At 42.9% G+C, this 27888-nt stretch overlaps 1 protein-coding gene and 1 long non-coding RNA gene across 5 annotated transcripts; one reads left to right on the forward strand and one right to left on the reverse strand.

Moving 5' to 3' along the window:
- The first annotated feature begins 1828 nt into the window (after positions 1 to 1828).
- On the forward strand, positions 1829 to 12937 carry zbtb18 (zinc finger and BTB domain containing 18). 3 transcript variants are annotated; one of them, XM_077581242.1, is made up of 2 exons: positions 1829 to 2227; positions 8259 to 12937. In XM_077581242.1, exon 2 carries the CDS (start codon positions 8276 to 8278, stop codon positions 9863 to 9865), a length of 1590 nt encoding a protein of 529 aa, XP_077437368.1. In that variant the 5' UTR covers positions 1829 to 2227; positions 8259 to 8275; the 3' UTR covers positions 9866 to 12937. The 3 variants fall into 3 exon arrangements, with proteins under 3 accessions (XP_077437368.1, XP_077437367.1, XP_077437366.1); XM_077581241.1 differs by lacking the exon at positions 1829 to 2227 and adding an exon at positions 5017 to 5188; XM_077581240.1 differs by lacking the exon at positions 1829 to 2227 and adding an exon at positions 5197 to 6967.
- Positions 2314 to 26679, reverse strand: LOC144061118 (uncharacterized). Of its 2 annotated transcripts, XR_013296084.1 has the most exons (6): positions 26534 to 26679; positions 25151 to 25261; positions 24500 to 24664; positions 19742 to 19848; positions 13936 to 13994; positions 2314 to 2529 (listed from the first exon to the last, which is right to left on the reverse strand). It is a non-coding gene; the product is annotated as an uncharacterized LOC144061118 (long non-coding RNA). The 2 variants fall into 2 exon arrangements; XR_013296085.1 differs by lacking the exon at positions 25151 to 25261.
- Positions 26680 to 27888: the final 1209 nt, after the last annotated feature.

The raw sequence follows: 27888 nt of genomic DNA on the forward strand, positions 1-27888 counted from the left end.
TCATGAAGCCATATGGGGAGATCAACGTGGGATCTATAGCGACCTCCAGAGGTGGACAAGTGTATTGTAGGCTAAAGCAGGCTCAGAATTGCCATTTTGTGAGCCAGTCAAGTTAAGTGGTGTCTTATTTGAAGGTTGTTGTTATTTTTTCAAAGTCCAGGGGCTAAAATAGCCGCAAACACAAATATGCGGTGTAGAATACTTTGGAAAGTTCCCAGTTGTTCCATGTGCGCTCGCCTCCCTGCATGTGTGTGTGCTTGAGTGCACATCCACACACACAAGGGCCTCATTGTCCCACCACGCTGCTAAAGTGGAGCCCCGGAAAACTGACAGGCAATAACAGGGTCGTCATTCATTTGCATTTGAACAAGTGCCGCAGCTATGACACCGCATCATGTCAATTCATTAGCCGCCTATTAGTGACGCCAATTAGTTTACTAGGACGCCTTTCGCCCACGCAGGACGTGGGACGGTCCGTCTCCCTGCAGGACAGATCTTATAACCAAGGTGCCTGCCCCAGTGACCCACAAAAACAGACTTTTTAATATTAATTAATTTTTTCAAACTTTTTTTTTTTTATGTTCATCGTTTTTACTGGCCTAATGTTCAAGACCATCAGCAGATTTTTAAACTTAAAAATATATTTTTTTCTCCACCGAAATACTTAGAAGAACTTAAACGATGGTTGTTGACATCTCAAAAGAAATTATACTGTTTCCGGTGGTGGGCCATGCCTCCATCTTGGAGCATAAAGTATTGGGTTTTCCACACCAACTCAACCTGTAACCAAGCCTAGTTGTAATCAATTTAATTCCCTGAGAAAGATAGAAATGATATGTCACTCTTTATAAGGCAGGGAACCATGTTTGGGTATTTCATATACACAATGGCCTCACTCTGTAACATGGTGATTTCTATGTGATTTCTTTCAGCTATTTTTGCACTTCATTCATCCATTTTTTTTTAAATTAAGCTTGCCCTCATTAATTAATTAAATGGAATTTTTAATAGACTTTAATAACACTACAACTATACTAATCTTAATTAATATTTCGTTCTATTTCGTTAATTACTAATAAGAATTATTAATTTAGCTAAACTTTATTTTTATGGAATTTGATCAATTGTAAAATATAAAATACTACCAGTACTGCTAAAACTGATCACACTTTATTTTAAATTTGTTTGGTTAAATATTAAATATAAATCCATATTAATTTGTTTTTATTTTCTGTGTTGTCTACATACCTGCTATTGATATCAGGTGCACCTGCTGCGCCATCACTCCTGCAGGACTACACTACCCATGATGCACTGTGCAAGATACCTCTCCCTGTTACACCTCCCCAGTTTTATAGCATTTATTATTTAAAATTATATGTAGAATTTTAGAGAATGTATTTGGAATTACTATTATTGTTATATATTTTTGTTATGACTGAATTAAAACAAATATTGTATAAACGGCAACTGAGCCGTTAAGGCCGGGGCCCGGTTATTGGCGATTGTGACGTCAGCAGATGAAAGTATTTCAGCGTGAACGTTGGCTCGAGGGTATTCCAATTCGAATATACTATTACTTAAATTACACATCAATATAAATTCATAATCGTTAATAATATTTATAATTATTACAAAAATCATTGTTCCTCAGGGTTTTACATGGTTTACCTGCTTTTGTTTTGTCGAGGTGTTTCCACGGCGGTGCACCTGCTCGCTCCAGCCGGACTACACTACCCATGATGCACCGCGCAGCCCAACTCTCTCTCTCTCCCTCTCTCGCGTCTGCACTCTGCGCTAGCTGGCCGTCCTCCTCTCTCACAGTCGCCCAACCAGTCGGTTCGGCCGAACCGCTTCTCCCTTGCCTGTCCTGCCAGCCTGGTTGGTGTCAACCTCCGCCGACCGACGAAGAGCAAAGGCGAAGAACAAGAAGGCATATCCCTCCCACCCGACCTCCGCTCCATCTCGACCCTCCACCATTGGCTCCCAGCCTTGCCAGTCAAGTCCCAGCCCGAGTTGTGAGCTGTTGTGTGGGGAGAAAACAGCAGGCAGGCAGGCAGGGACGGAGGCAGCAACAGCTCGGAAACATCTGGCCGCCGCACAGTCCCTCTTCCCTTCCCCTGCCTCGGCAAGCCTGTTATGGAAAGCAACACAAAGTCATCGTAAAAGGGGGGAAGCGGGGCAAAGGCGAGGAGGATTCAGCGGGGGACGTCGGAGCGTGCTGCCTGTAAGTGGCGCTTGTAATACGGCGAGTGAGTGGAGAGGGGTTGAGGAGGGAGCGAGTCAAAAGTAGCTTCCTTATCCCTAGCATGACTGTGTTGTGTGTTAGCTCGCCTTTTTTAGCAGCTGTTGTCATAGCAGCGAGGCCTAAAGGAAGGAAGGAAAGTCCTATGGAGGACGTAGCTTTAGTCCAGACACGAGCTTTCTTTTCGACGCTCGCCGCCACTTTTAGCCGCTCGTAGCTAGCTTCTATGCGGGCTCGGCGTGCCTCCCTCGACGGGGGTGTCTTCTTCGGAGGTTCGCCATCGTCTTTAAAGTATATACAAAAATAACTTGTTCAAAAAAATGTATGTATCACCATAACACAGGTGTAGGTCTTGTCCCACTACACTGACTTTAAAGATGGCCACCTGCAATGTTAATTAAAGTGAACCGGTTGAAAAAAAGTTTCATTAAAAAAATGGGGTCGTTTTTTTTTTTTTAATTAATCCATTCTCAAACTTTTAAAGAAAATCAAAGGAACCCCTTATATTTATAACAGCACTTAAACATACAGTACAACTATCACACATACCCATAAATCCCATAGGAATTACATATTTTAAAAATCCATTCATATTTTCTCAGTTAGCCTACTTGGCTTTTAAAAAAATCTTTATCCTTTGCCGGTTGCTATAAATGCTGCACACCAAGTGATTCACTGATGCAGGGATGACAGATTTACATTCAGAATGGAGCTTTTACAAGTTATGGAGGAGTAATTGGTTGAGTGTTTGTTTTGTTGGCGTGCCGGCCGGCCCCCATATGTGAAAAAGACGAGATCCTATTTTCTTTTGTCACGTACATGAAATTTGGCCCACACTGTTAGTGGCACCCACTGGAGCAGCTTGGTGTAACAGGGCCTTGCTCAAGGACACCAAAAAAAAAAAAAGGTTGGCAAGGAAGGAGGGCCTTTAGGAACACAGAAGGTAGAAAAGAATGCCAGAATAAAAATAAATATAACGTGTATATGTAGTGAAATGAAACATTTAAAAAATGTATACAACAGTCCCTACTTTACTTTTGGCCCACCCCGTTGCTATTACACAGGTGGGAGAAGATACAGATGAGACGACTGCCACCACTACTTCATTACACTTAACAGTGTTGATGAAAGTCAACCATTTGAATCGAAAAAGTTGATCTCAAGACAAAATGGAGATGTTTTAGGTCCTCCCAGGGACAGACAAACTACATCCGGGACTAGTCACCAGTCAGTCCTGTGAAACAAATAAGCATTTACGCAATAATGTAGAGTCCTCAGTGAACTTAACATGTTTTTTTTTTTTTTGCAACGTATGAGAAAGCATGTGGAGAACATTAAAATGCCACACATGAAGGTCGTAGCCCGGATTTGAACCCATAACCTCAGATGTGTGTGGCAGCCGTGCTAAGAACTCGTTTTTTTTGCTGCCAGGTCATACTAAATGTATGAATAAAATATACAGTCAAACGAATGTTTATTCGGGCCCGATTGATGTTTTGGGCTGATTCAGGTATTTAGTGAAATTAAACTTAAATAACCGATTAATCGTCCAAACAATTTAAAAAATATATATTTAAGAAAATAGATTATTTTTTATATATGAATTACAGGCACAATATTTGACTGATTTACAACACTTTGTGTTTTTAGTATTTTACAACAGAGACAAATAACGGACAATGTTTGTGAGGGGGGCCGGGGGGGTTAATATCATTATGTTCTTCTGTAATGTGTAAAAAATTAAATACATTTAGCTGATTTTAACATAGCCAATATCAACCAGACGATTACCAGAAAACTTCTGCCTGGCAATGAAACAGATTCATTGTGCATATTTGTAAACAATGTTCATTGTGATTTCTCTCCAGTTTCTGACACTTTTGGATCACTAAATATGTCCCGGTTCAACATCAGTGATATAACAACGTAACAAGAAGGTTAATCTTCTTCGAAATTTACATGAGCACTTTGACTAATGCCGTGTCGCTAATCCCAAAAGTTGTACTCCTTAAAGAGTGTTTGTTGGCTATTGTTCAGGCATATATCGTAGCTTGTCCGGGCGGGAGGGACAAATGAACGAATGAGTGAATACAAGACGAGCGGCAGCGTCGCTGGAGCGTGAAAAAGTGGAAAACAATATCAGATGCGTGCGTGCGTCTGTCAGTCACAAATGCGGCTTTTGTCTGCAAGCGAGGCCAAAAGCGACTAAAACGACTTGTTTGACATCAGTTGCGAACTTTTCCGGCTTTCATGTATTTATTTATTTTGCCCCTACAACTAACTACGGCTGCTGCTGCTGTTAGTCGCTCATGTCGTTTCCCAGCCAGAGAAAGAAAGAGGGGGAGACTTGGGGGGGGGGGGGGGTATAGAGGAGGGGGCGACAAAGTTGTTGGTTGAAATGAAAGAGGAGTCTGGTGGCAGGAGTGTAGAGGAGGCAGCATATGGCTGTAGAAAGAGCACAGCTGGAGGTAGCATCTCCATCTGAGGATGATGTCAGAGCAGCTGACAGGCTGCCATACACCCACCACCCCCTCCCTCGCCTACCCCCCCCCACCCCCCACCCCCCTCCCTCCCTGGCCCTTTATTGTGAGGCAGCCTGGGAGAGTTAGTACTCCGCGGGTGCGTGCGAGTGTGTGTGTGTGGCAGTTAGTAGCTGGGAAGAGGAGGAGGTGGGAGGCGGTATCTCGTTCCCCGTCCAACATCTCCGCCACTTTGCATCTGTCCCTCGCAGTTTCAACAGCGAGCTTCTCTCTTCTTCTTTTTTCTCTTCCTCCTGCGCGTTCGCCGGCTCGCCCGCTCACCCACTCACAGGCGAGGCGAGAGAAGGAAGGAAGAAAGGACGAGCGGGAGAGAGAGAGAGAGAGAGAGAGAGAGAGAAGAAGCCACAGAGCTCCAGCTCCTCGGCCACAGTGGACTTAATCGAGTTGATGCGTACCGCTGCAGGTATCGTCTCATATGACATGCGTGTGTGCGTGTTTGTGTTGCGTTTGTGTGCCAAGAGAGTTAGTTGGCCAACCGGGCTTTAGGAATGCTCGAGTACTGACTAGATGCAGGCGTTTTCATTTCTTCTTTACGTTGGTCGGGCGCTCATTTAAAAGTTGAGACGATTTAAATGTCTGGCAGTTAGTTTTGCTCGAGTGTGGACTAGAAGTGGGATTATTTCACTTCTTCATTCACTTCAAAGTTTGGACAAAAGCATTCTAAATGTTCTCGTTTGGCAGTTGGTGTTACTGTTGCTCGAGTGTGGACGAGAAGCAAGATGATAAAAAACAACGGAAAACTTTAAAAGGGCCTCCAAAATTTAAAATGTTCTCATTTTGGCAGTTAAGTGTCGTTTGCTCAAGTGTGGACGAGAAATTAAGACTGAGTGGACGCATTCTAATTCACTTGGCTGTCAAAGCCACTGTCAGCCCCGAGCGTGGAGTAGAAGATGGATGATTTCATTTCACGAGTCGAATCTGCATTTGAAATGTTCTCGTCCGGCGCTCGTTGTTAGCGTCGCTCGCTGCACTGCAGCCCGAGCGTGGACTTGCAGCAGGATTATTTGATTTCATTTAGAGTTTGGAGCCAGTCGGCACATTCTAAATGTTCTTGTTTGGCTGTTGCTCGAGTGTGGACTCGAAAGTCATTCATTCGGTCATTATTTGGCAGTTCCTCCCACCACTAAAGTTACTGCTGCTCAAGTGAATATTGCATGTTCTTTATCGTTCACGTTTCGAGTGTTCTTGCCGTTTGAAAAGTCATTTAAGAGTCTTTTTCTTTTTTCGCTTCAGATAGATTGTGGACTAGAAACACTGGGATTATTTTATGTTCTCGTTTTGCCGCAGCTGAAGTCATTTGAATTGATGAAGTTGGAGTGAGCCAAAGGGAGTAAAATAATGGCTTGAGCCCGAGTGTGGACTAGAAGCGAGTCCTATGCAATTCCTTCTTTACGTTAAAGAGCAGATTGTAGACGTTGGCGGTTTGTTATTTGAAAGTCGTCTAGCGTGTCTCCAATCGGAAACGGAAGTTTTATTCCATGTCAACGACGCGACTTTGAAATGACTGGAAAGCGGCCGCTCGGTGCGCGCGCTCGTCCCGGCGCAGAGGAGCCTAATTTAGAAGTTGCAGATTTGCGCTGCCTGAATTGGCTAGACAGCTGTAATCGCACTCGCTGCTAGTCTTAATCTCTTTATCTGGCTAGCAGCTGCCATATGGCCCCCGTCAGCTGGATCAGATGTGGCTAAGCCCCCCCTTCCTCCCTCCCTCACTGCCTGCCTCACCCCCCTCCCGCCATCCCTCCCTGTCCATCCCGGACCCCCCTTGAGCTGGGCCGGTTCGGGCCGGGGCCGGTCCATGGCCGGGTCTTTATTTTTAGGCATCTTAAGGATTAGGCTTGCTGCTGTGACGAGCGGGGCACTTACAGTGATTGTGTTGTAAATCTTCTTTTTCTGGGCAGAGGAGGAGGAGGAGGATGTGCAAAGGTTTTTCTCGTAAGACCGCGTCTCGGAGCGTGTGTAGAGGAGGGGCTAGTTCACCCTTGTCCCCGTAAGCCCCCCCTCATTACACACTCCCTCCCCTGCCCCTCATTAAAAGTCGAACACACACCGCACACACTCGTCCATTCTTGCCCAGGCTTCATTCAAATGAGGCCATTTAAGCGTCCGGGCTAACGAGCAGCACCAGAAAAGCGGGCGAGCGGCATGTATTTTCTCAGGCGGGACAAAGCGACGTGGTTAACAGGTGGGTCTTTGTAAGACGGAGTGGTGGTGGTGGGGGGGGGGGGGGATGGTTTAGTTCTGTCAAGCCGTGTGCGGAGGTGGCGGTTAGGTAGGTGTGTTTGTTGCGCGGCTGGGAAGCCGGTTACCTAAAAGGGCCGTGGCGGGCCAGGCCAAAGTGGGTTAATAAAAATAACCAGCGTAGGAGCAGCGGCGGGCCAGAGTGCAAAAAGACGAGGCAGCCAAAGATGCAGCAAGCGCATATATTCCAGCACAGGAGGAAGGAATGTGTGTGTTACTCTGGATGTATTTTAGTCACAAAAAACCCCACAAATGTCCAAAAATGTGTCTTGTCACCTATTTGGCGCTCATTTAGCATCTCAATGATTTAGATTATTGGAAGAAAGTCCCTTTTAAATGTTGCTCTTTTCTATTTTAAAAATCTTTTGGATTGTTTCTTATGAATGTTCACATTCGGTGAGATGGTGAATTTGGGGTTTTCATTCAAAATGCGGGAAAAAATTCAATTGTGAAATATTGAATGTCGTGAATCTATAAAATGTGATCATCACTCTTTGAATTCAACCGCTAACAGTGTGTGGCTCTGGATGACAATTAAATTTTTATCAATGATTACATTTTTCCACAATATTCTAATTAACTAATCAAGCACTGACTAGATGACGAGAATCTTTTTTTTTTTTTTTTACTTTGTAAATCTATGAAATAAATGACATTTTGCCCAATAATCTTATTTAGTGAGTCGAACCTTTGTGATGCTCACTGAGCGTCACAATAGACGATGAAAGCACAATTGGACTTTTTTCACTTTGTGAATTCAACAGCTGAAATTAATTCAATTTTCCTTTCCACCATATCCTCATTTATTGAGACCAACTCCTTGTATGTTGCCACCCGAGTGTTGAATAGAAAAGAGTGTCATTTCATTTTATTTTCAGTCAACTGCTGAAAAAAATGACATTTTCCACTATGCTCTAAATGAATGAAAATAACTTATTGTATGGTGCTAACCGAGTGCTGAATAGACAAGAACATACTAAAAGCAATAAAAAAAAATTCACATGTTCTAAATTAATGAGAAGCATTTTGTGCTGTGTTGAATAGATAACAAGAGCACACTGGATTTTTGGACAATTTGAAACTAAAATACAATAAAGGTAACCAATTCATTCCTTTATATGCTCCTAAAATATTTCACATTGCAAGACTTGTGTGTTCAGCGCCTGATGAAATTGTCCTACACAGCGACGCCATTAAAAGAAAATGAAAATGTCTTTTTCTGACCGTCGTTGCAGGTTATGAGGACAGCAGGATGGAGTTCCCCGACCACAGCCGACATTTGCTCCAGTGTCTGAGCGAGCAGCGGCACCAGGGCTTCCTGTGCGACTCCACGGTGCTGGTAGGCGAGGCGCAGTTCCGCGCGCACCGCGCCGTGCTGGCGTCGTGCAGCATGTACTTCCACCTCTTCTACAAGGACCAGCTGGACAAGCGCGACGTGGTGCACCTCAACAGCGACATCGTGACGGCGCCGGCCTTCTCGCTGCTGCTGGAGTTCATGTACGAGGGCAAGCTGCGCTTCCAGGACCTGCCGGTGGAGGACGTGCTGGCCGCCGCGTCCTACCTGCACATGTACGACATCGTCAAGGTGTGCAAAAAGCGTCTCAAGCGCAAGGCCACGGCCACCGAGGCGGACAGCACGCGGCGGGAGGACGACGGCGCCGGCTCCAGCTGCTCCGACAAGGTCGACAGCCTCTCGGACGGTTCGGTGGGCCGGCCGGCAGCCGCCGACCTGAGCGACGACGAGGACGACGGCAAGACCGAGGCGGGGGCACTTTGGCTGAGGATGCCCTCCGCCGAGAGGCCGGGTACGCCCGCCGTGGTGGCGCCTGCCAGCCCGTGCCACGGCGAGGCCGACATCAAGCCCGCGTCTCCCGCCGGGAGCCCGTCCAGCTCCACCGGATCCCTTTCCCAGAGGTCGCACCGTTCCGTCAGCTCGCGAGGCCACCGCAGCAGCGACGCCGCAGATTGCGTCCTGGACTTGTCCGTCAAACCCACGGCCGGCGCTAACCACCACGCCAACTACTTCAGCGGCGGCTCCCCGCCGGACAGCCACCAGAGCCCGCTGGCCGTGAGGGTGAAGGTGGAGAGGGGTGCGGCGTCGGACGAGGACGAGGACCTGACGGGCGGGGACTATGAGATGGAGCACAGCGGAAAGGCGCCGAGCCACCGCGGCGTGGGCGGCCCCCTGTCGGCGCAGCGTCGCCTGGGCCTTGAGGCGCACCTGTCGGCCCTCCGCGAGGCCTCGCTGGCGTCGGAGTTGGAACGGGACGACAAGCCGCCCGGCGACGAGGTCCCGGCCGAGGCCTCGGCGGGCGGCGCGGACGCCGCCCTGCTGCCATTCGTGTCCAACATGCTGGCGGCGCCCCACACGCAAATCTTCATGTGCCCGCTGTGCAACAAGGTGTTCCCGTCGCCGCACATCCTGCAGCTGCACCTGAGCTCACACTTCCGTGAGCAGGAGGGCGTGCGCGCCAAGCCGGCGGGCGGCGACGTCAACGTGCCCACGTGCACCATCTGCAGCAAGACCTTCTCCTGCATGTACACGCTCAAGCGCCACGAGCGCACGCACTCGGGCGAGAAGCCCTACACGTGCGCCACCTGCGGCAAGAGCTTCCAGTACTCGCACAACCTGAGTCGGCACGCCGTGGTGCACACGCGCGAGAAGCCGCACGCCTGCAAGTGGTGCGAGCGCCGCTTCACGCAGTCGGGAGACCTCTACCGGCACATCCGCAAGTTCCACTGCGAGCTGGTCAACTCGCTGTCGGTCAAAAGCGAGCCGCTGGCGCTGCCCAACGTCAGGGACTGGGCCATCGAGGACAGCTCGCAGGAACTCTGGAAGTAGACGCGCTCGCCGCCGTGTCGGCTTCTTAAGGCGTCGCTTCCCAACCCTCGTTCATCCCCGGCGCAGCTTTGGAAAAATCTCAAGTTCTCAACATGGCACAAAAAGGACAGTCGGGAGCAAGCCATGCTGAAAACAAAACGAGAGTAATTGTTAATGTCCATCCTAAAAATGTTGATGTTATTAATCAGGTCAAACTGTATAGACAGTGAACCCCCGTTTATCGTGGTGAACGCATTCTAGACCCGCCCACAGTTAAAAAGTGTTATATTAAAAAAAAAAAGAAGGCTGAAACCTGCTTTCAGTATATTTCAATTTGTTAATAGACATTGTAAATGTATATGAACAAAAAAAATATAGATTAATTTAATACAGTAATAATATTTAACAGAAACATCTGCAATGTAGTGGAAATGCAATTCAGCAGTAGATTACTCCAGAAAATCTCAAAGCAAATTATCAGAAGATATACAAAAATAATCTCAATTTACGCACATCTTTATCAGTGTGAAATTTGTGCCTGTTGAGTCGAGCAAAAAATCGATTTGCAGCTGGCAGGTTTACGGTATTTTACCTTCTGCCCTCTAGTGGAAGCGCATTTAATTCTTCTGACGTCCACTATACGCCGCTGGCAGAGATTGATACATTTCCAATTAATACATACATGTGAACCTCTGGAAAATTGTATACTACAAATTATGATCCCAAAAAGTTATTTAAAAACTTAAAAATTATTAAAAATTGAGTAAAAAAAAAAAGTGTGCACCGTCTTTGTCACGCAATAACAAAATGTTATCGTTTGTTAGCTCGCGCCTTTTAGTAGCCATTCAGCAGAGCAAAAAAGTTTCTCATGCGGCAAAGATGCTCTATAACAACTAAATAAACTTTGTTCCTTAGACTTTACAACAGTAGAGTGCATCGCGCCAATATACTTCCTTGACACCAATTTGTACTTTATTAGCCAGGGCTTTGGCGCCATCTCGTGGCATCTTAAACAAAAACTTGAAATTACCGGGGGGAATTGCTGAACTTGTAAATAGCAAACCACAAATAGGCGGGGGTTCACTGTATGGAATCTAATAGAACTGCAATCTCACCTGTTCAAGTACTTAATTGTACTTGGCGCCATCTACTGGAAGAGCATTTAACTGTCCTGCCTGGTGAATAATTGGTCATTTCCGGCTGACTTCCAGCGGCACGGCGGTTGGGAACGAGCGTTTTAAGGGGACGTGGGCGTCCAAGTGAGTCTTGCACTTTACTAGCACATGAACATGTTACTACTGACTTTTTTTTTTTGGAGGGGGGGGGGGGGTCATAATATTCTCAACATCGCTGAAGGTCTGGCCTTTCAACTTTTCATTTCCGTCTCATCTCACCACTCGACGGGCGATACGCTAAACGGGTCTCACCATACACACTTGGAAGACGGGTGTGCGTGTTTGCGTGCGTGTGCGCGTGCGTGTTGACGAGACGTTCCACCGGCACGGCGGCGCCGTTAGCGTGTTGCTGGTGTTGTGTTCAGGGAGCGACTGACAAAATGAAACCATGGCACTCATGCAATGCACAGCCTCCTTTTTTTGATTATTATTATAATTATTTTCAATCAGTTTGAAGTATTTTCTAACATTGGACAAATGATTACTGATGAATATTTTTTTCTTTATTCTAGCTTGCAGTCTTTTTTGTTGAGAAAAGTATTTAATTTAAGGTTGTAAATTCTTCTACTATAGTTTAAAATCATTTATTATTAATTATGATGAATTTTTTTTTCTTTTTTTTACCTGCTGTTGTTGCATGACGTCCACACTTGTATATTTGAAGATTGTTTAGTTTTTTTAAGACAATGTGAATTTGCTGTGTTACTGTACACATTGTAATTGCTCAAATTTGACTTTTTTGTTGTTGTGAATACACGACTACTACTACTCCAGGGTGAAGCCAAGCTGACTGACTGGTGGGGGGGGTGGTGGGTGGTGGGGGTTGTGTCTTAAAAAGTTGGCAATTTGGGGGTGGGAAATGTTGAAGCTTTTGAAGCTGACGTCTGTGTGTGTGTGTATGTGTGTGTGCACTGATCTCTGCTGTGTGTGCGTGCGTGTGTGCGTGTGTGAAAGTAGCACCTTTTTAAGCTATTAAAAAAAAAAAATCCATGAAAATGCGTGCTGGAAAGATGCCTTTTTTTTTCCTAATTTGCGATTGAATAATTTTTTTTTTTTTTTATTAAAATTTTAAAAAAATGTCATGGGATTTTTCTAAGTCATCACTGGCGGTTTCCATCAGGGATGATTTCTTAAATTGATTTGTGTGGGGTTTTTTTTTGTCAACTTTTTTTGTATTTGGGGGATGAAGCTCGGTTTGGAATTTCAAAAGAATCGTCAAGCGTTTATACAATCCAAATTAAAAGGAATTGCTGAACGCACCATAGCCCTCAAGTGTGCGTGTGTGTGTGTGTATGCGCGTGCGTGTGTGTCCCCAACCCGCCCATCCATCCAACTTGCTGCAGTTTGCATCATCACTGCTGTTATTTTGATTTTGTTTTTCTGGTTGTACTTGACCGCCTTAAACTGCTGTAGTCTATCTAGGCTGATTGTTCTTACAATTTTCTTTTTTTTGAATTATTATTATTTTAATTTAATTGTATTTGTAATAATTTATTTGCGAGTGTCAGGCTGTGAACTAAGCACACTCCAACCTTTTTGCTGTGTTTACTTGAAAACAAGAAGTGGTGCGGGTGGTCTTCTTTTTATGTTCAATTAAAAAAAATGTCTTAGACAGTTTATTGGGGGTTTCAAATGACTGAAAAAAAGGACAATCACCATCTGGGTGGGGGGTTTAAAACAAAGCAGATTTTTTTGTTCAGATCTATTTTCTCCCTTATTGAGATTAAAAAAAAAGTTATTTTAAATTTTGTTTTCCAATTGATTTAAAATTGAGATTTAGTCATGTTTAGCTTTGACAATCATTGTTTTTCTCAAGGGGGGGGATTCGATTGGAATTGTTTAATTTTTTGTCATTTCCGGTGTGCTGTTGATGTTTTTTCAATTGTGTGCAAACTGCAATAAATTATAAGATTCTTCACTTTGGACTGCTCGCTCTCTTTTTCTGCTCTCGTGTCTGTGCAGAACATTGTTGACATGTGGAAAAGCTACAAACATTCTGAAAGGAAGTAAGTTATTTTTTTAAAAAAAGAAGAAAAGTACCGATTCAACCCCTGTACTTACAGGGGAAGTCAAAAAATCTCTGCACCACCGCTAGCCCAACATGATATTCTGCTCATCTTGCGAATGTCACATGACCAAACCCAGAAAAAAAGGTTACTTGATGCTGCATTTGGAGAAGTTTGGAAATTGGACTTTTCCGTCCTTCGACCAGGAAAAGTGCACAGGAACTAGGAGGTCCAGAAAAAAAGGGACCTAGGCTTCAATCTTACGTCACTTGACAAAGGGGACCAACATGCAGACACAGAAAGTAAAAATGGGTGGATTTTGCTGCTTAATTCATATTTCACATATTCACAAATAGAACCTATTAGCTGGCAATGAATGACTTAAAAATAAAATATGAATTAATTAGTTATTTTCTTTCACATTTTTTTAATGACGTTACCTGTCTGCCCACATCATCATGATTCTCGACTCAACAGCGCCTCTGCTGATTGTCACCAAGTAGTGCGGCTCCCTATTGGCCCCCGTTTTACTTCCTCTACTAATCAACAATGTGCAAAAGTCAGATTTGTAAAAAGTTGTCTCCAGAAGGCTGGAGGTTTTTGCATTAGCTATGTGTAGGCTGCGTTTGAGGCATTAGACCCACACAAAAATTGTGCGGCAGCTTGTTGCGCACCCCCTCTCAACACACGCACGCACGCACGCACACAAAACACACAAACACACACACACAGCTTGCAAAGCTCCTCAAGTAGTTTTGCAGCAAAGAAATGAGCTTTAGCTGCTCTTACAGATGCATCGAGAGCTGGCCAGCGTTCACTAGGCCACAGATGGCCTCCTCGGTAAGCCCACCTCACCCGACCCCCCCAGAGACACACGCACACACACACACACACACACACACATACTCACGCCATAAGCTCGCTGCTAATCTCGATGTCTGATGAGCGCCTAATTTTGTCGCCAGGAACCTGAAAAGAAGCACAAAGTTCCCAGTTAAACAGTCAGATGAGCAGAAGGGACGCTTGAGGGTTCTCAAGTGCTCCCACCTTTTCAGGTCAAGAGGTCAATCAAATGGTCATCTGCTATTGGACAAGACGCATCAAGAAAATTCACCTTCTTGAACATAATAACAGTTTGCTGCACAATTTTACAGAAGATATGAAGAGAATGACAACATGTTGAAAAATGAATAAATAAAAGTCAAGTCAAATGTCACAAAATAATAATAATAATAAAGCCATAAAAATGTGATATTTAATTCATTTTCTTTTTTTGTGTGTGGTGAAAAAAATGGAACATTATTTAGCTTGTTTTTCAAAGTACATATCAAAGTTCCACACAAAAAACACAACATTCGATTTCTAAATATTTATTTTAATCAATTAACATTCAATATTAAAACTCCATAAAAACAATGCCACAAAACTTGATAGTTGATCATTTCTCTCTTTTTAAAAATGAAATATCAAAGGCCCATTTAAAAAGTCCACAAATTCTGTAAGAGAAAAAATTAAATAAAAATTAAATAAAACTAAGTTCCCAAAAACCACCAAACATGCTATATCTGCTCATGACCCAATTTTTGGTCCCAAATGATCTATTACAGAAAAAATAATGACTAAAACCCATATTATTATTATTATACTAAAACTCCACAAAAAAATGGGAAAATCAAGTTACTAATTCTAATTCCCAATTTTTTTTCAATCAAATTACAAATGAAAGTTCCACAAAATAAACATCACACAAAATGTCATGTTTGATCAATATTGTCAGTAAATTGAATAATGTTTATATGTCAATCAATTTAAACTAAATATAAAAATGGTTAAAAATAATAATAATAATAATACCGCAAACATTGACAATTGAGCTTTTTAAAGAAAATCAAAACGTGCAAAAAAAATTGGGGGGGGGGGGATATTTAATTATTTAATAACAACAACAACAAAAAGTTATTTAAGAAAAAAAGACAACTGAATGACTGCCGAAAAATTAATGAATAAAAAAATACTTTTAAAATTGAAAATGTAAATTCCACAAAATATACTAGTGTAATGCCACCAAATGTGATATTTTATTACACTTTTTGATGTTCCGATTTGTATGTACCTTCTAACTCCTTATTATTGATACTTATGTTGTGCTGCCCAAAAGCTAGACTCCAAAGTTTTTTGTTTTTTTTATGTTTACATCAGCAGCCAGTTTTGCTCCGAACCAGGTGCTTTCCAAAAGGTCGTGGTGGAGAAAATATCGCCGCCCTTTTGGTGCGGTGTCATTAATTGCAGCAATGGAGGCGAACATCTGCTTGCAAGCGTCCGCTCGTTCGTTCACTCGCTTTGGGGCCGTGCGAGTTTGCCGTTGAATGTAGGTCATTAATTTGTTGCTGTCCTTTGTTTACTTAAGGGAAGAGGAGGTAGGGCGGGTTGGGGTTTGGGGGGGGGGGGGGGGACAAAGGGGCAGCTGCAGAAGCATTTGGTTGCGCCCAAGGCGCCGGCCCCGCTCAACATGTTGGGAGGCTCGACACCGAGCCGCGGCTTCTCCGTCCCGTCTGGGGGCCGCGGTCGGGTTGGGCGGGGGACGAGGGACGAGGACAGAGAGCCGCCTCTGCCAAGCTGCCACTATACCAAGGGGGGCAAAGGAAAGGGGGGGGGGCAGCAAAGGGGGGCGTTGACATAAAGGCCACTGCGCCTCCTCCTGATGTTTCATTCTTCTCAATAAGGCTGATGATGAACAACATGTCAGCCAGGAGGCAAATTTGCTTACCAACGCCAACCATCATTGCCCACACTATTAGGCAATCATCAACAAACAAACACTTAAAGTTCAGTTAAATTAAATTATTTGAAAACTGCAATTGTAGTTAAATGACAAATGTACAAAAAGAAAACTTGAACTACAATCTGTCTAAAGTGGAATTTAATCATTTCAGAGAAATTATAATCCATTTCCTGATATGATAGTCAGTTGGTATCGAACCATCGAATGTACTAAAATGTGGTACAAGCGGGGTTTGAACTCAGGTTCTCTGTGGTGGGAGGTAATTGCTCCAAGCACTGACATAACTTGACTTGTTCAAACTTATGGCTAATGACGTATTTATTTTTGAAAAGTGTCATCTGATGCTGAAAGCTGATATGCATTTAATCATTTCAGTGAAACTATAATCCATGTCCTGATATGACAGTCAGTTGGTATACATGTGTATTACTTAGCATAACGGCCATGGATATATTTGCAATGTACAGTCGGAGGTGAGATTCAAACCTGCAACCTCCTGGTTACTTATCAATGCACTTTACCAATTGCGCCACCGAGCGGTATCGGACACCTCTCAATGATGATCAGTTGAATGTATGGAAGTGGGCGTGGAAAGCGGCACTTAGAAAAAGTTCAATGTCAGTGCCATCGAAAAGGAATGGGGAAACGTTGATATTTAACGTTAAATATTGCGAATACTGCAAGTAAAGTGGAATCAGACGACATATACCACGGTAGGCGTGAATTTTTGAAGCAAGTTAAAATTTGAATGGTGTAAATCGGAAGAAATATGCGGGAGTAGTCTGATGGCAAAAAAGTGTGGAGAATAAAAAATCACATATGTGGGAATGCATTTACGTTACTATTCAAGTAAGGAAAGTGAGTACACAAAAAAAAAGCTGCCAGGCTAAGAAAACAGTGAGAAAAACGTTGATAAAATCCACAATTTTATCCATCTATTTTTTTTATGTTTCTACCACTGTAAATGGCTCATTTCATTCCAACGCCATCTGCTGGTTATGGCTAATACAAAACGAAGGCAGAATTCATTCAAGCTCACAAATGAAAAAATAAACAAAAAAGTTTTGTATTTCTAGTGTGGCGCAGCTTTGGCGAAATGTACAGTAAGAAAAGCTGCACAAAAAGAGAAGAAAAGGAGCTTTTAGCTAGCCACTCCTGCTAAGAGCGCCCCCCTCTCATTAGGGGGGGGCCAGGGGGTAAACCCTCTGGATGCTTTTCATGCGCGTGCGAGACTTGTTGATTGTCTGTAAAAAAAAATATATAAAATACAAAATAAAATAAAAAGACAGGACGCACTACTCCCGGGCCTGGGCGAGCGAGAGACGAAAAATGGAGTGAGAGCAGGGCCTGCGATGTGTGTGTGTTTACATGCGTGCGTGCGTGCGTGTGTGTGATCCAGACTTGTCTGCATATTTAAAAGGAGCCCCTTTGTCAAAGCACTCAACACAGCAGGACAGAAGGCAAGCAACAAGCGGCCCTCTGCATGCGCACAATACAGTGGCACTCCACTGGCCAGGGGAGGGGGGACACGATGTGTGGGAAGAAGGTGGTGACACTGGGGGATATTTGTGTGGTGTGCGTGGAGGGGATGAGTTGGGGGTGTACGGTGTCCCAGGCATCTATCCATCCATCCATCCAGCTAGCCAGCCGCCCCACTTCAGCCCACTCCCTTTTTTTGCGGGGGGCAAACAAAAGGCGACACAACTTGAATATTTGTGTCTGCATGTGTGGAGAAAAGAAAGAGACCCCCCCCCCCCCCCGCGCCTCTTTTCGGCCCCCCTTTTGCATGCATTTGCACAAACACACGCAAGACATCATGTGCACTGTAGGCTGAACACAATCCACTGGAATATTTTCGCAAAACTATATTTCCCAGAGGAAAACGTACATTGGGTTCAGTCTGGGCAGCGCTGGGATATCGTGCTTTGTATCAAAACTAAAATTAACTAAACTAAAAAAAAACATTTTAATTCACAAAATAAAATAAATTCAAGCGATTTTACTGTATGGCAATACAGAAGGTTGATCAGTGGTAAAAAAAAATTAAAGTACTAAAGCTAATACTAATACTAAAACTAAAGCCAATCTGTGGCAGGGTTTTAATTTTCTGGACCTGGATTTGCCACCTCTGATTCTGATCAATAATGCATTTGTAGAATATGAATGAAGCAAAATCCAGCCGTTTTGATCCATCTCAGGTTGCGGCCATTTTACATCATGCCACCCTCTGCTGTCGACTGAAAATGACATCAGAGTGCCCAAGTGCTGTGATGTCATTTTCAGTCGACAGCAGAGGGCACAATATAATGTCAAAATGGTCGCCCCCACAATATTGTGTTTAAACTAGTGGGGATGTGTAGAACATTTTTGACTTGACTTCCCCTTTGAGTACAACTTCCACTTTTTCCACATTTGTCTTCCACAATGCTCGGGTGAGAGCAGACGCAAGTCCATGCTGGAGACGCAACAATAACAAATGGAGCGCACTTTTTTCCTCCTCCTCATGATGATGTGGAGCTTGCCCCTCTGCCACCTTGTGCCAGCTGTGCGTGCCAGATAAGAGGTGCCAGCAGGGCGTGTTTGGGGTGGTGGTGGTCAAACGCTTGGCAGCGGGGGGGGGGGACGACACATGTGCACCGCTCACAACTTTATCATCAGCACGTCGACGCCCGAGATGGACGACGGTCGAGATGGACGACGGCGAGTGTTGTGTGTTGTGCTGATGCCCAAAAAAAGTGTCAAGGTCAAGTTTGTGTTTTTTACTGTCTATTAGGGTTGGGTAGAAAGCCATTTTTTGGTATTATATGACACCATTTTAGCAGTGCATAAGTGTTTACAAGGAAAATAAGTGTATTGCTGTCGCAGCAGATACAAGTTCAGTATCACCAGGGTTTGGTATTGCTAACAACCTCACGATACAATGTGTACCACGACGCGATGCGTATCGTGACGCACATGTATGCCAATACATGGCCTCCCACGCGGTACGCATCCTGATATTTGATATTACTTGACATACGTTTTTATGAAAACAGATATGTATATTTTGACTATGCTGGATGTCCAAAAATGTTTTTGTGGTCTAATGTTAGCAGCGCTTCTGGTTTACCGCCGTGCCAGGCCGGAATTAGTAATGGTAGTTATTACAAAAAACAGCCAGCAGGTGGCAGCAGAGTATAAGAGATCAGCCAGGGCCATGTTGTAAAAAAGCTGTTTTTTTGTTAAATAATGATGAAACTTAGCAATATTGCTGCAAAACGGAAACAGATATGAATATGTTTTCTTCTTGATAAAAGAAGAGACTCTAATTTTTGTTTTGGTAGGTTCCATGTTTTTATAGCAATAGAACACAATATTCTGTGGGCTTTTAAAAATCTGTCAAAATGCAGTAAAACAGCCGGTAGCGAAGGGGGGTGCTTCAATGAAAATGGCTGCCAGTCAATGAGTTAAATTATCTTAAAACTTAGTTTTCATCTTAAACACTTCACTTTTTTTTATTTTTACAGTATCATAAGTACAGTTAGAGAGCTACTAACTGACTTATAAGAAAAAAAGTCAAAGAAGACAATCTCTGAATCAGAAGGAAGTGTTTTGTTTTCTTGAATGTGGAAGTCAAAATGGTCACTTTATAACTTATGTTAAAATGTGTAATTTATTATGTTAAAGTGTGAAATTTAGCATGTTATATTGCCGGGAGCTGGGATTCAAACCCGGAGCCTCTCAACTGTGAGGCAGACATGTCAACCACTACTACAAACACACCACTCTAACCCAGATATTGGAGTCGTCAAAAGGCAATATATGCAACATATTGACAACAATATGTCCGCTGCCGTGCCATCTATTTGTCTATTTATGACATGCCGGACTCAAAGGATAGGACGCCGTGTGACGACGTGTGTGTGTGTGTGTGTATGTGTGTGTGTGCTCTCACCGTGCGATGCCAGCCTCACAGTTCTGTCCAGGCACGACCCATCTGTCACATTCCTGCTTCCATCTCAACGACCATCCGCTCACCTGCACCTCTTCTTGGCTCCACACCTAAATCAAAACATTTGGTTAGTCATCTTGTGTGATAAAACATTTGATTCATAATCAGAAATGGAACAACATAAAAAATAATCAATGTGGTGTCCCCGCTGCAGGCTATATGTGGAGCCCCCGGGCCCGCCCAATCCAATCTGGGCTATGGAGGGACAGGGGTCCTGCCTAGGGAACTGGCACTGTCCTCTGTGTGTGCGTGTGTGTTTGTGCGTGTGTGTTTGTGTGTGCGTGCGTGGCATCAGGGGTGTAGCCCGCGGTGCACTGGCATGGCCGCACGTTGGATTATTGAAGGCAGCTTGGGACCATCTGTACGGCGTTCGAGAAGAAGTAGGAGAGCAAGAGTGGGTAGGAAAGGGATACGGGAAGGACATCATGTAGAAGATCCTTCTTTGTTTTGGGGCCTCCATGTCATTGTCTGAAGTCTTTTATTTATTTATTTATTTATTTTTTAACTCAGAAACATCTCACGTGCCTTTTCTTGTTTCAGTCTTCTGTCAATGGCACCAACTCATAAAAAAAAAAGTATTGTCTGATTTTACTTTAGTTTTTAATTCTATGTTTCATTGTTTTGTTTTTTTATATAACATGTGTTCATTCTAATTTATAATACAGTATTTTCTTTTCTTTTTTTAAACTTATTTTAGTTGTAATGTATTTTTTATATTGTATTTGATTAGTTTCAACTTTTGACAATTTTGTTTACATTTTTATTTACATTTGTAATCAAATTTGTAATTTAATATTAAATCAACATTTATTTATTTAAATAGGTTTTTAATCTGGATGTTTTTTTTAAATAAAACACACATAATTCTCAATTTCAATAAAATATTTAACATTTTATTTTTTTTATGCAATTTGTAATATTTTCTTTTTAAATGTTATTTTCATTTGAATGTAACTTTTTTTTTAATGTTTTTAATTGCATTTTAAATAACATTTTATATACAATTTCACTCAACATTATATAGACTTTTATTTTGATGTGTGATTAAATTTGCCCTTAATTTCTAATTAAATTTCATGAACAACTTTTTATTTTTTCCTTAGAACAGATATTGTAATATATATATATATTTTTTTATATATATATATATCATTCGAATATTTCTACTTCTGGAATCTGTGGCGCATTCCACATTGTGAATTAAACCTGTGATTGTCTTGACTTTTTTGTTGTTCACTGTCTGATGATAAACTTCAGCTGTTCAGCGGGAAGGTGCGACTATAAAGCTCCCGTTTGTTTCTTTTATGAACAAGGTGTACCTTTAAAAGTTGAAGACAACTGTGTGTGTCTAGCTATTGGTCGTATATGAAGTCAAGAAGAAGAAGAAGGCAAACAGGCTGGCAAGCAGCTGTGGTCGTAGCACACGCACGCACGCACACACACACACACACACACACAAGACAAGCTGTTGTTGCTTAACGACCGGGCTGCACCGAAGCACATCTGCACTCTGCATCATCATTAGCTCTCTCCGTCTCTGTCTCGCTCTCCCCGCCCGGCTGACAAAGTGAACAATACAGAAAATCGTCCCCATCAGCTGCGGCCATATGGACGCCATCTATAGCCGTTTACGTCCGGCCCGGTCGCTGCGGCTGCTGAGCGAGCGACGCTGAGGAGAAGAGCCATTGTCACGACCAATGTGGAGCCCGCCGAGAGACATTACTCTATACGACTATTACAAGCCACCATATTTACTTATTTGGTGGCGGGAGGCTTTTTTTTTTTTTATTAACTGCAGACGTGTCTATTATGCTGGTGGCTGCTGTTTTGGTTAGTAACAGAGCTCAAATCGGCTCAGTAATAACAACCATGAAGTGAAATACAGTGATACCTTGACTTACAAGTTAACGGGCCATCTTTTGAGATTTTTTAATTTATTTGTGGTGTGAGCCGAATGCACTCACATGTGGGCAAGGAGAGCCACTGCCGGCACCGTCAGCTGTTGAATGAACAGAACAAGCAGTCAAACACGCTATTACAAAATGAGAACACTCGCAAGGGAGCTGCTGTAAGCCACAACTCACGCGCAAACACTCGCATGCAGACTGACCGGCCAATCTGACTCCAGCTCCTGATGTCACCCCTGAGGCTACGCCCCTTAAAGGCACACATACAATCACTTTCTTTCCATTTTTTAAAAATGTTTTTATATAATACATTTCTATTGTTCTTTATTTAAAACAAAAATATATTTTGTGAATGAAAAACGTTTAATTGAATGTATTTAATTAAATGATTATTCATGATAAATAATGATTGACCTTAAAGTGTAACTTACGCAGGACAAAAATAGTAAAACTGCGCACTTTTGGCATTTGGTTGTGGGCAGCCTATAGCACCTGGGCAATAATCATGCCATCACGTCTATTCAGCATCTTGTTATGACACAATGTTAAGGTGGTGGGTGATCTCGGCAAAGGAGAGGTGCTCACTCACACATGTAGACAGATTTGTGAATATTTCAGAGAAATGGGCCTTGTGTACAAAGCAATTAGAAAAAAGTTTCGGATCTCTATATATTAGTATGATTAAAATTTTAAAGGTGAAAATAAATACATTGTAAATATGGACAATAGTTGTAATACAGCTTTTGTTTGGGAGGGGGGTTGCGTTTGAATAGAAAAGTCAAAAAAGACCATAATTATTAACATAAATTAGGAATAAGCGGTTTGGAAACTGAATGGATTGTGATTTTTTATTTTGTTTGTTTTCATTAAAGAGAGACACTTTCTTCAAAAGGACCATTTCTAAATTCCCAGCATTCTCAAACGCGACATTTGCCACTAAACCGCAGCTGTCCCAGGTTCCTCCCAGGCCACATTCCCAACCAGAGATATGTTGTACCTAATGAAGTGTCCAGTGAGGGCATGTTGCTTGCTCGCAGTGTGTGCGTGCGTGTGCACGTGTGTTAAATTGCTTCATCAGTTAGCCCTCCCTAGCGTCGCCCACTTTGACAGTTGAAAATATTTCCAGGTATGCTTCCTTGCAATTGCCGCCATCTAAATCCTCAATCCAAACAGACTGCGTGTGTGCGTGTGTGTGTGTGTAGCCCAGATGGCAGGACAAGGTGCGCCCCACCACTCTTCTTCTTCTGCAATATTCCCCCCGCAGAAAAAAAATCTTGGCGTTCCTGTTTCTGCGGCCTTCTCTCAATCTCAGTCTTCCCTCCTGGACTTTGAACCCAGCTGGCTGGCGGGGGTGTTTTTTGCGGGATCAGCGTGGAAATCCTTCGCTGCTGTTGTAATTATCTTTCCCCTCCTACCCTTCTCTTTTGTATCCACGTCGGGCTGCCGCCTTTCCTCATCTCTGTGCCGACTCGACTATGTGGCTGTCTCTTTGCGACGGATCACAGGCGGGAAGCTCCCGGGAGATTTGCGGAAAACACGAGACGCTTTGTAGCGTGCCGGTGTCACCTTGAGATGAGTGTGTTTTGATAACATAACATTTGCCTTGCTTGGTTGTATTCAAACGTTAAGTACAGATGTCGTCGCGCCTTCTGGCGCTTTGTTTCTCAGCCTTCTCTTCCACCTTTTACAGTCAAACCTACAAAGTTATACAGTTTGACCGTTTTTATGACTCGACAATGCAGGATATGCTGTTTTGCTAGTGAAGAGAAATCGGATCATTTGATGTCAAATGTAATGGAATAGTGTATGCTAGGCTGTTTGGAATAGTTAAAGTGGAAGTCAACCGTAAACATTTCTTGACAATAATATTTTATATGTGACCTCACTAGTCTAAACATGAAATTCTGATTAACCCCTGGGCGTTATGTGACCATTTTTTGGCTTTTTGTTGGTTCTGACCAAGCCATTTCAAAATCAAATAATGCCCAGGGGTTAATATGACATTTGTGCAATATGAGTTATGAAGCAAATTCCAGCCGTTTTTATTCATCTGAGGGGGCGGCCATTTTGCCACTTGCTGTCGATGGAAGATGACCTCACAGTGGCTCAGGCAATGACCAATCACGGCTCACTTGTTTTCTGAAGCTGAGCTGTGATTGGTTGTTACCTGAGACCTGGCAACATTGATGTCATCTTCAGTCGACAGCAAGTGGCAAAATGGCCGCCCCATGGGATGGATAAAAACGGCTGGATTTTGCTGCTTAACTCATATTCCACTAACACAAAATTAACCAGAATGCCATATTTAGACAAATGGGGCTGCATCAAACATATTATTGTCATAAAGTTTTTGGGGGTTGACTTTCTCTTTAAGACAATCATGGTATACCTACCGTTTGTTGCTCAGAATTATTTTGGGAAAAATACAAAGAAAGCATTTCTACTAGAACATTCTTGTGTAAACATGCCCTAAATCTGTCAAGTATGAACAAGGCCTTAAAATACACACAAACTTAAAGTCTCAAAATGTCTCATTAACAATTAACTAATAAAGATTTTCACCATGTGACCAACTGACTCCAAACCTCTGGCCATACAGGTGTGTGTTCTGAGTGTAAATACACACACACACACACACACACACACACTTGTGTGTGCGTCGGGTTGCAAAAGCGTGACCTCGGCGCTTCCCCCAAACAGAGCAAGCGCCTCCTAGGCAAATATTTAAAGTCAAAACAGGCTAGGCCCATAAAAAGCTGAGAAGTGGCGATGGTGATGGTGGTGGTGTGGATACCTCTGTCAAGGAAGGGGTGACGGCAGCTGCCGAGACGAGTCTGGACACCGCTGACGCCAACACCTGTCCACGCTAGCAAATGTCCGGCCCCCCTTCCTCCAATCTTCACTCCATGTCCTCTTTTGCAGCAGGTCGCAAAATGGAGTCCCTGGAGATTGGTCAGCCCTAACATGGTGGTCCACAAAATAATTTGCTATAAATTATTACCGTATTTTTCAGACTATGAGTCTCAATTTGTTCCTAGTTTGGCTGGTTATATGACTTATATGCAGGTGTGACTTGTTTATATTACAATTAGAGCTTGGACTGGCAACAGAAGTTTCTAATGCAAACAGAACTCGTTGGCTGCTGTCAACACGGTTAGGGGATGCAAATTTTGGGTGCGAGTCCTGTCCTTGGTCTCAGTTTTAGTAAAATGTCCCAAAAATGCGATTAAAAAAAATACGGTAATGTGCATACCAATATAATAATGGGGACTGGCGCACCAACCAAACAAATATCCTTAACCAACTAGTGAATGTATTTTTTCTGGAAATTGCATACAAACACATATTAACTGACGTTGAACTTTTCTAGCCAATCTTTTCTCAAATAGTGAACAGGTGAGTCAAGGTGACTGTGGGAAAATGTTTACGGGTCGGAAGCACATACCTCTGGTCAAGAGTTGTCAACGTAATCAATTTGTGTTTGCCTTCAACTGAACAGGTCATGAATATTTAGTCCTATGGCAATTAGGGGTGAACATGTGTTTTGTTTTTCAAACTGTAAACAAAAAAGAGAGAGATGCCCTAATCAGTATGAGCCAAAAGATGCACTTGGACACACCTAAGCCAGCCTTTTTATCGCCCACCACACCCTCTCCGCTGGCTCACCCCCATCTGTTGCATCCCAGGGGAGTGTGTGTGTGCATGCATCTGTGTGCGTGTGTATGCAAGGGGGTCAGGATAGGGTGCTGGGGGGGGGGGGGGTGCAGGCAGGCAGGGAGGCGTTGGCCCCGGCTGCCCATTGATCAACAGCTGCCAGGCTTCTCATGCTGAGCTGGACGGCTGCGAAGGCGACAGCAGCTGGGCCCTAAGGGCTGGGGTGGCCTGTGGGGGGCGAGGGGGTCCGAGCACAGGTTCCGAGGTCGGAGTGTGCAGGGTGGGACCGAGAGAGTGTTAAGTGAGGGCAGGGGGGGGGGGGGGAGCTCAGCAAAAGGCCGAGAAGAGAAGCTTGCTAGAAGCTGGTCAGTAAGCGTATTGGAGCGCGGCCAGATGCAGCAAGGGATGGCTCGGCTGCCAGGAAGCAATAAGGTTACATCAACTCGTACTGATGAAGCAGCAAGAAGCGCTGGTGGTTGCAGGAACCACGCACTGAAATAGCAACAACAGTGCATGGTATCCTACTTAATGCTAAAGAATAGAACTACTGCACATCAATCAGGAAATAATCATACTGCTTGTTATTTCCAGTTACTAGTTATGCTTGTGGCAACATTAGCCTAGCTACCAAGCTTATTTATATAGCATTATCTCCTTTTTGACTACTAGTCTTATGGTAGCATTAGCCTAGTAGCTACTTGTTCCATGACATCATGGGTCCTTTTCAGACAACTTTTAGTATGGTATTAGCACTTGGTAGTGTCTTTATCCTCACAGCTATTTGTTTACTGACCAGCATTAGCATTAGCATTAGCTCATACGGTGGTTTTCAAACATTTCAAATAAAGTACCAAATCAAAAAATACTTAGCTTTCCACATATTATTATTATTACCAGAACATCACGCAATTTCTATCTTTACACTAGAAAATAAATATCTGTACTTCTAGCTACATTGCACATTTCACAGTTTGAATGTTTAATTCAGTGATTATGACTTTCGTGGACCACAAGTTCAGAATCACTGATGTAGTTAATAAGGTTTGATTCCGAACATAACATTTGGAGGGTGTTTTGACTTTTGCATTCTAATTAGATATTGCTTGCTTCCTTTTTACTACTTTGTTTAAAAAAAAAAAGAAAAGAAAAAGGGAAATAAATGGGAATTCCTCACCTTTGAGTCAGGCGACGTTGTGAGAAGAGGATATTTATGTGAGGGGTCAAGAAGGGAAGAGGAGTCGACAGCTGTTGAGGGTGTCGCTGCTCACACATCTGCTGTGTTTGCCTTGTGTGGAGCACAAGGACGACGAGAGGAGCGGGGGGGGGGTTCCCAGTTGGTGGGGGTCTGTGGAGAGGAGAAGAATGGAGGCAGGTGAAGGAGGCAAAAGACACAGAAAGTTAGAGTAGAGGGTTAAAAAAATACAAATATATTTATGGCCGCGCATTCCACACAGGAGTCAGTCAGGGGGTCATCTGGGGTCAGCTGGGGAGCACCGCCAATGGATGCCAGAAGGAAAGGACTTCACCACAACTACGGTACATGGTGCTGGCACACCAATACAAACAGTACATGAAGTACAAGTCATCAATAAGTGAGTATACACTATACTAACTGTAATCTTTCTATACATGAAAGACTAATAAATGCCAATATTTAATTAAAAGAAAAAACAACTATGACTCTTTAACCATTTGTAAAGCATTCAAATCAAAATTTGACATTATTTATCATGCAATCTGAACATTTATGGGTAATCTTTAGATTTTTGTCTTGTGGTGATATTAATCTGGAAGGGCACTCATGGAAAATTTCCAACTTCAACTGACCATTTTTGCTATATGATTATCATTATTTATCACATAAATATATATGAATATCATATTTAACTATCATTTTTCTTATTAGTTACCACAAGTACATTGGAATAATTTTGTGACATGTAGCCTATTACTATGAATGAGTAATATAAATATTGTATTACTTAATTTTACAATATAATATTAAGCTATTGTTTGTCTTTTAATGTAAATGCATAAAGACATTTTGCATCATTGTCAGATTTATCATAAAACATACAGTAAAAAAGATATAATTTTGGGGGGTAGTTTTTAGAAAGAAGTGCATGACAATACTTCTTTATTTTGTTGCCATTTTCAAGAGTGTAAATTGTATGATGTAATTATAAAAACAATTAAATTCTACCATAATCTCTACTTGTTCTAGTTTAATCATTTATTTCTTCAGGATAGCACACCTTCAATCAGAAATTTTTCTGATTATTATTATGAAAATATTAAGACACAGTCTTTATTTTGATAATTCTTTTTAGTGTAGCGTACACTAAACTTTTTGATGTGGTGTTTTCAGATGTGTTATTTTATACAAACAAATATATTGATTCAAGTTCAATATTCATATGCTGTATTGTCTATTTAGTCACCGACTACCTTGTGCGGGGTGAGGTGTTCATTTCCCTATAGCCAGTGAAAGAGGAATAAAACGGGGGTTAATTAATGGATCAAATATGG

This window comes from Vanacampus margaritifer, chromosome 12, assembly GCF_051991255.1.
Source record: "Vanacampus margaritifer isolate UIUO_Vmar chromosome 12, RoL_Vmar_1.0, whole genome shotgun sequence".
Taxonomy (NCBI): Eukaryota; Metazoa; Chordata; class Actinopteri; order Syngnathiformes; family Syngnathidae; genus Vanacampus; species Vanacampus margaritifer.

Bases quoted from the DNA above. Each gene is read 5' to 3' on its own strand.
- zbtb18 (XM_077581240.1), top strand. From the start codon at position 6,928: ATGTATTTTCTCAGGCGGGACAAAGCGACGTGGTTAACAG. The intron at 6,968-8,258 runs GTGGGTCTTTGT...CCGTCGTTGCAG, and splicing joins CAAAGCGACGTGGTTAACAG to GTTATGAGGACAGCAGGATG.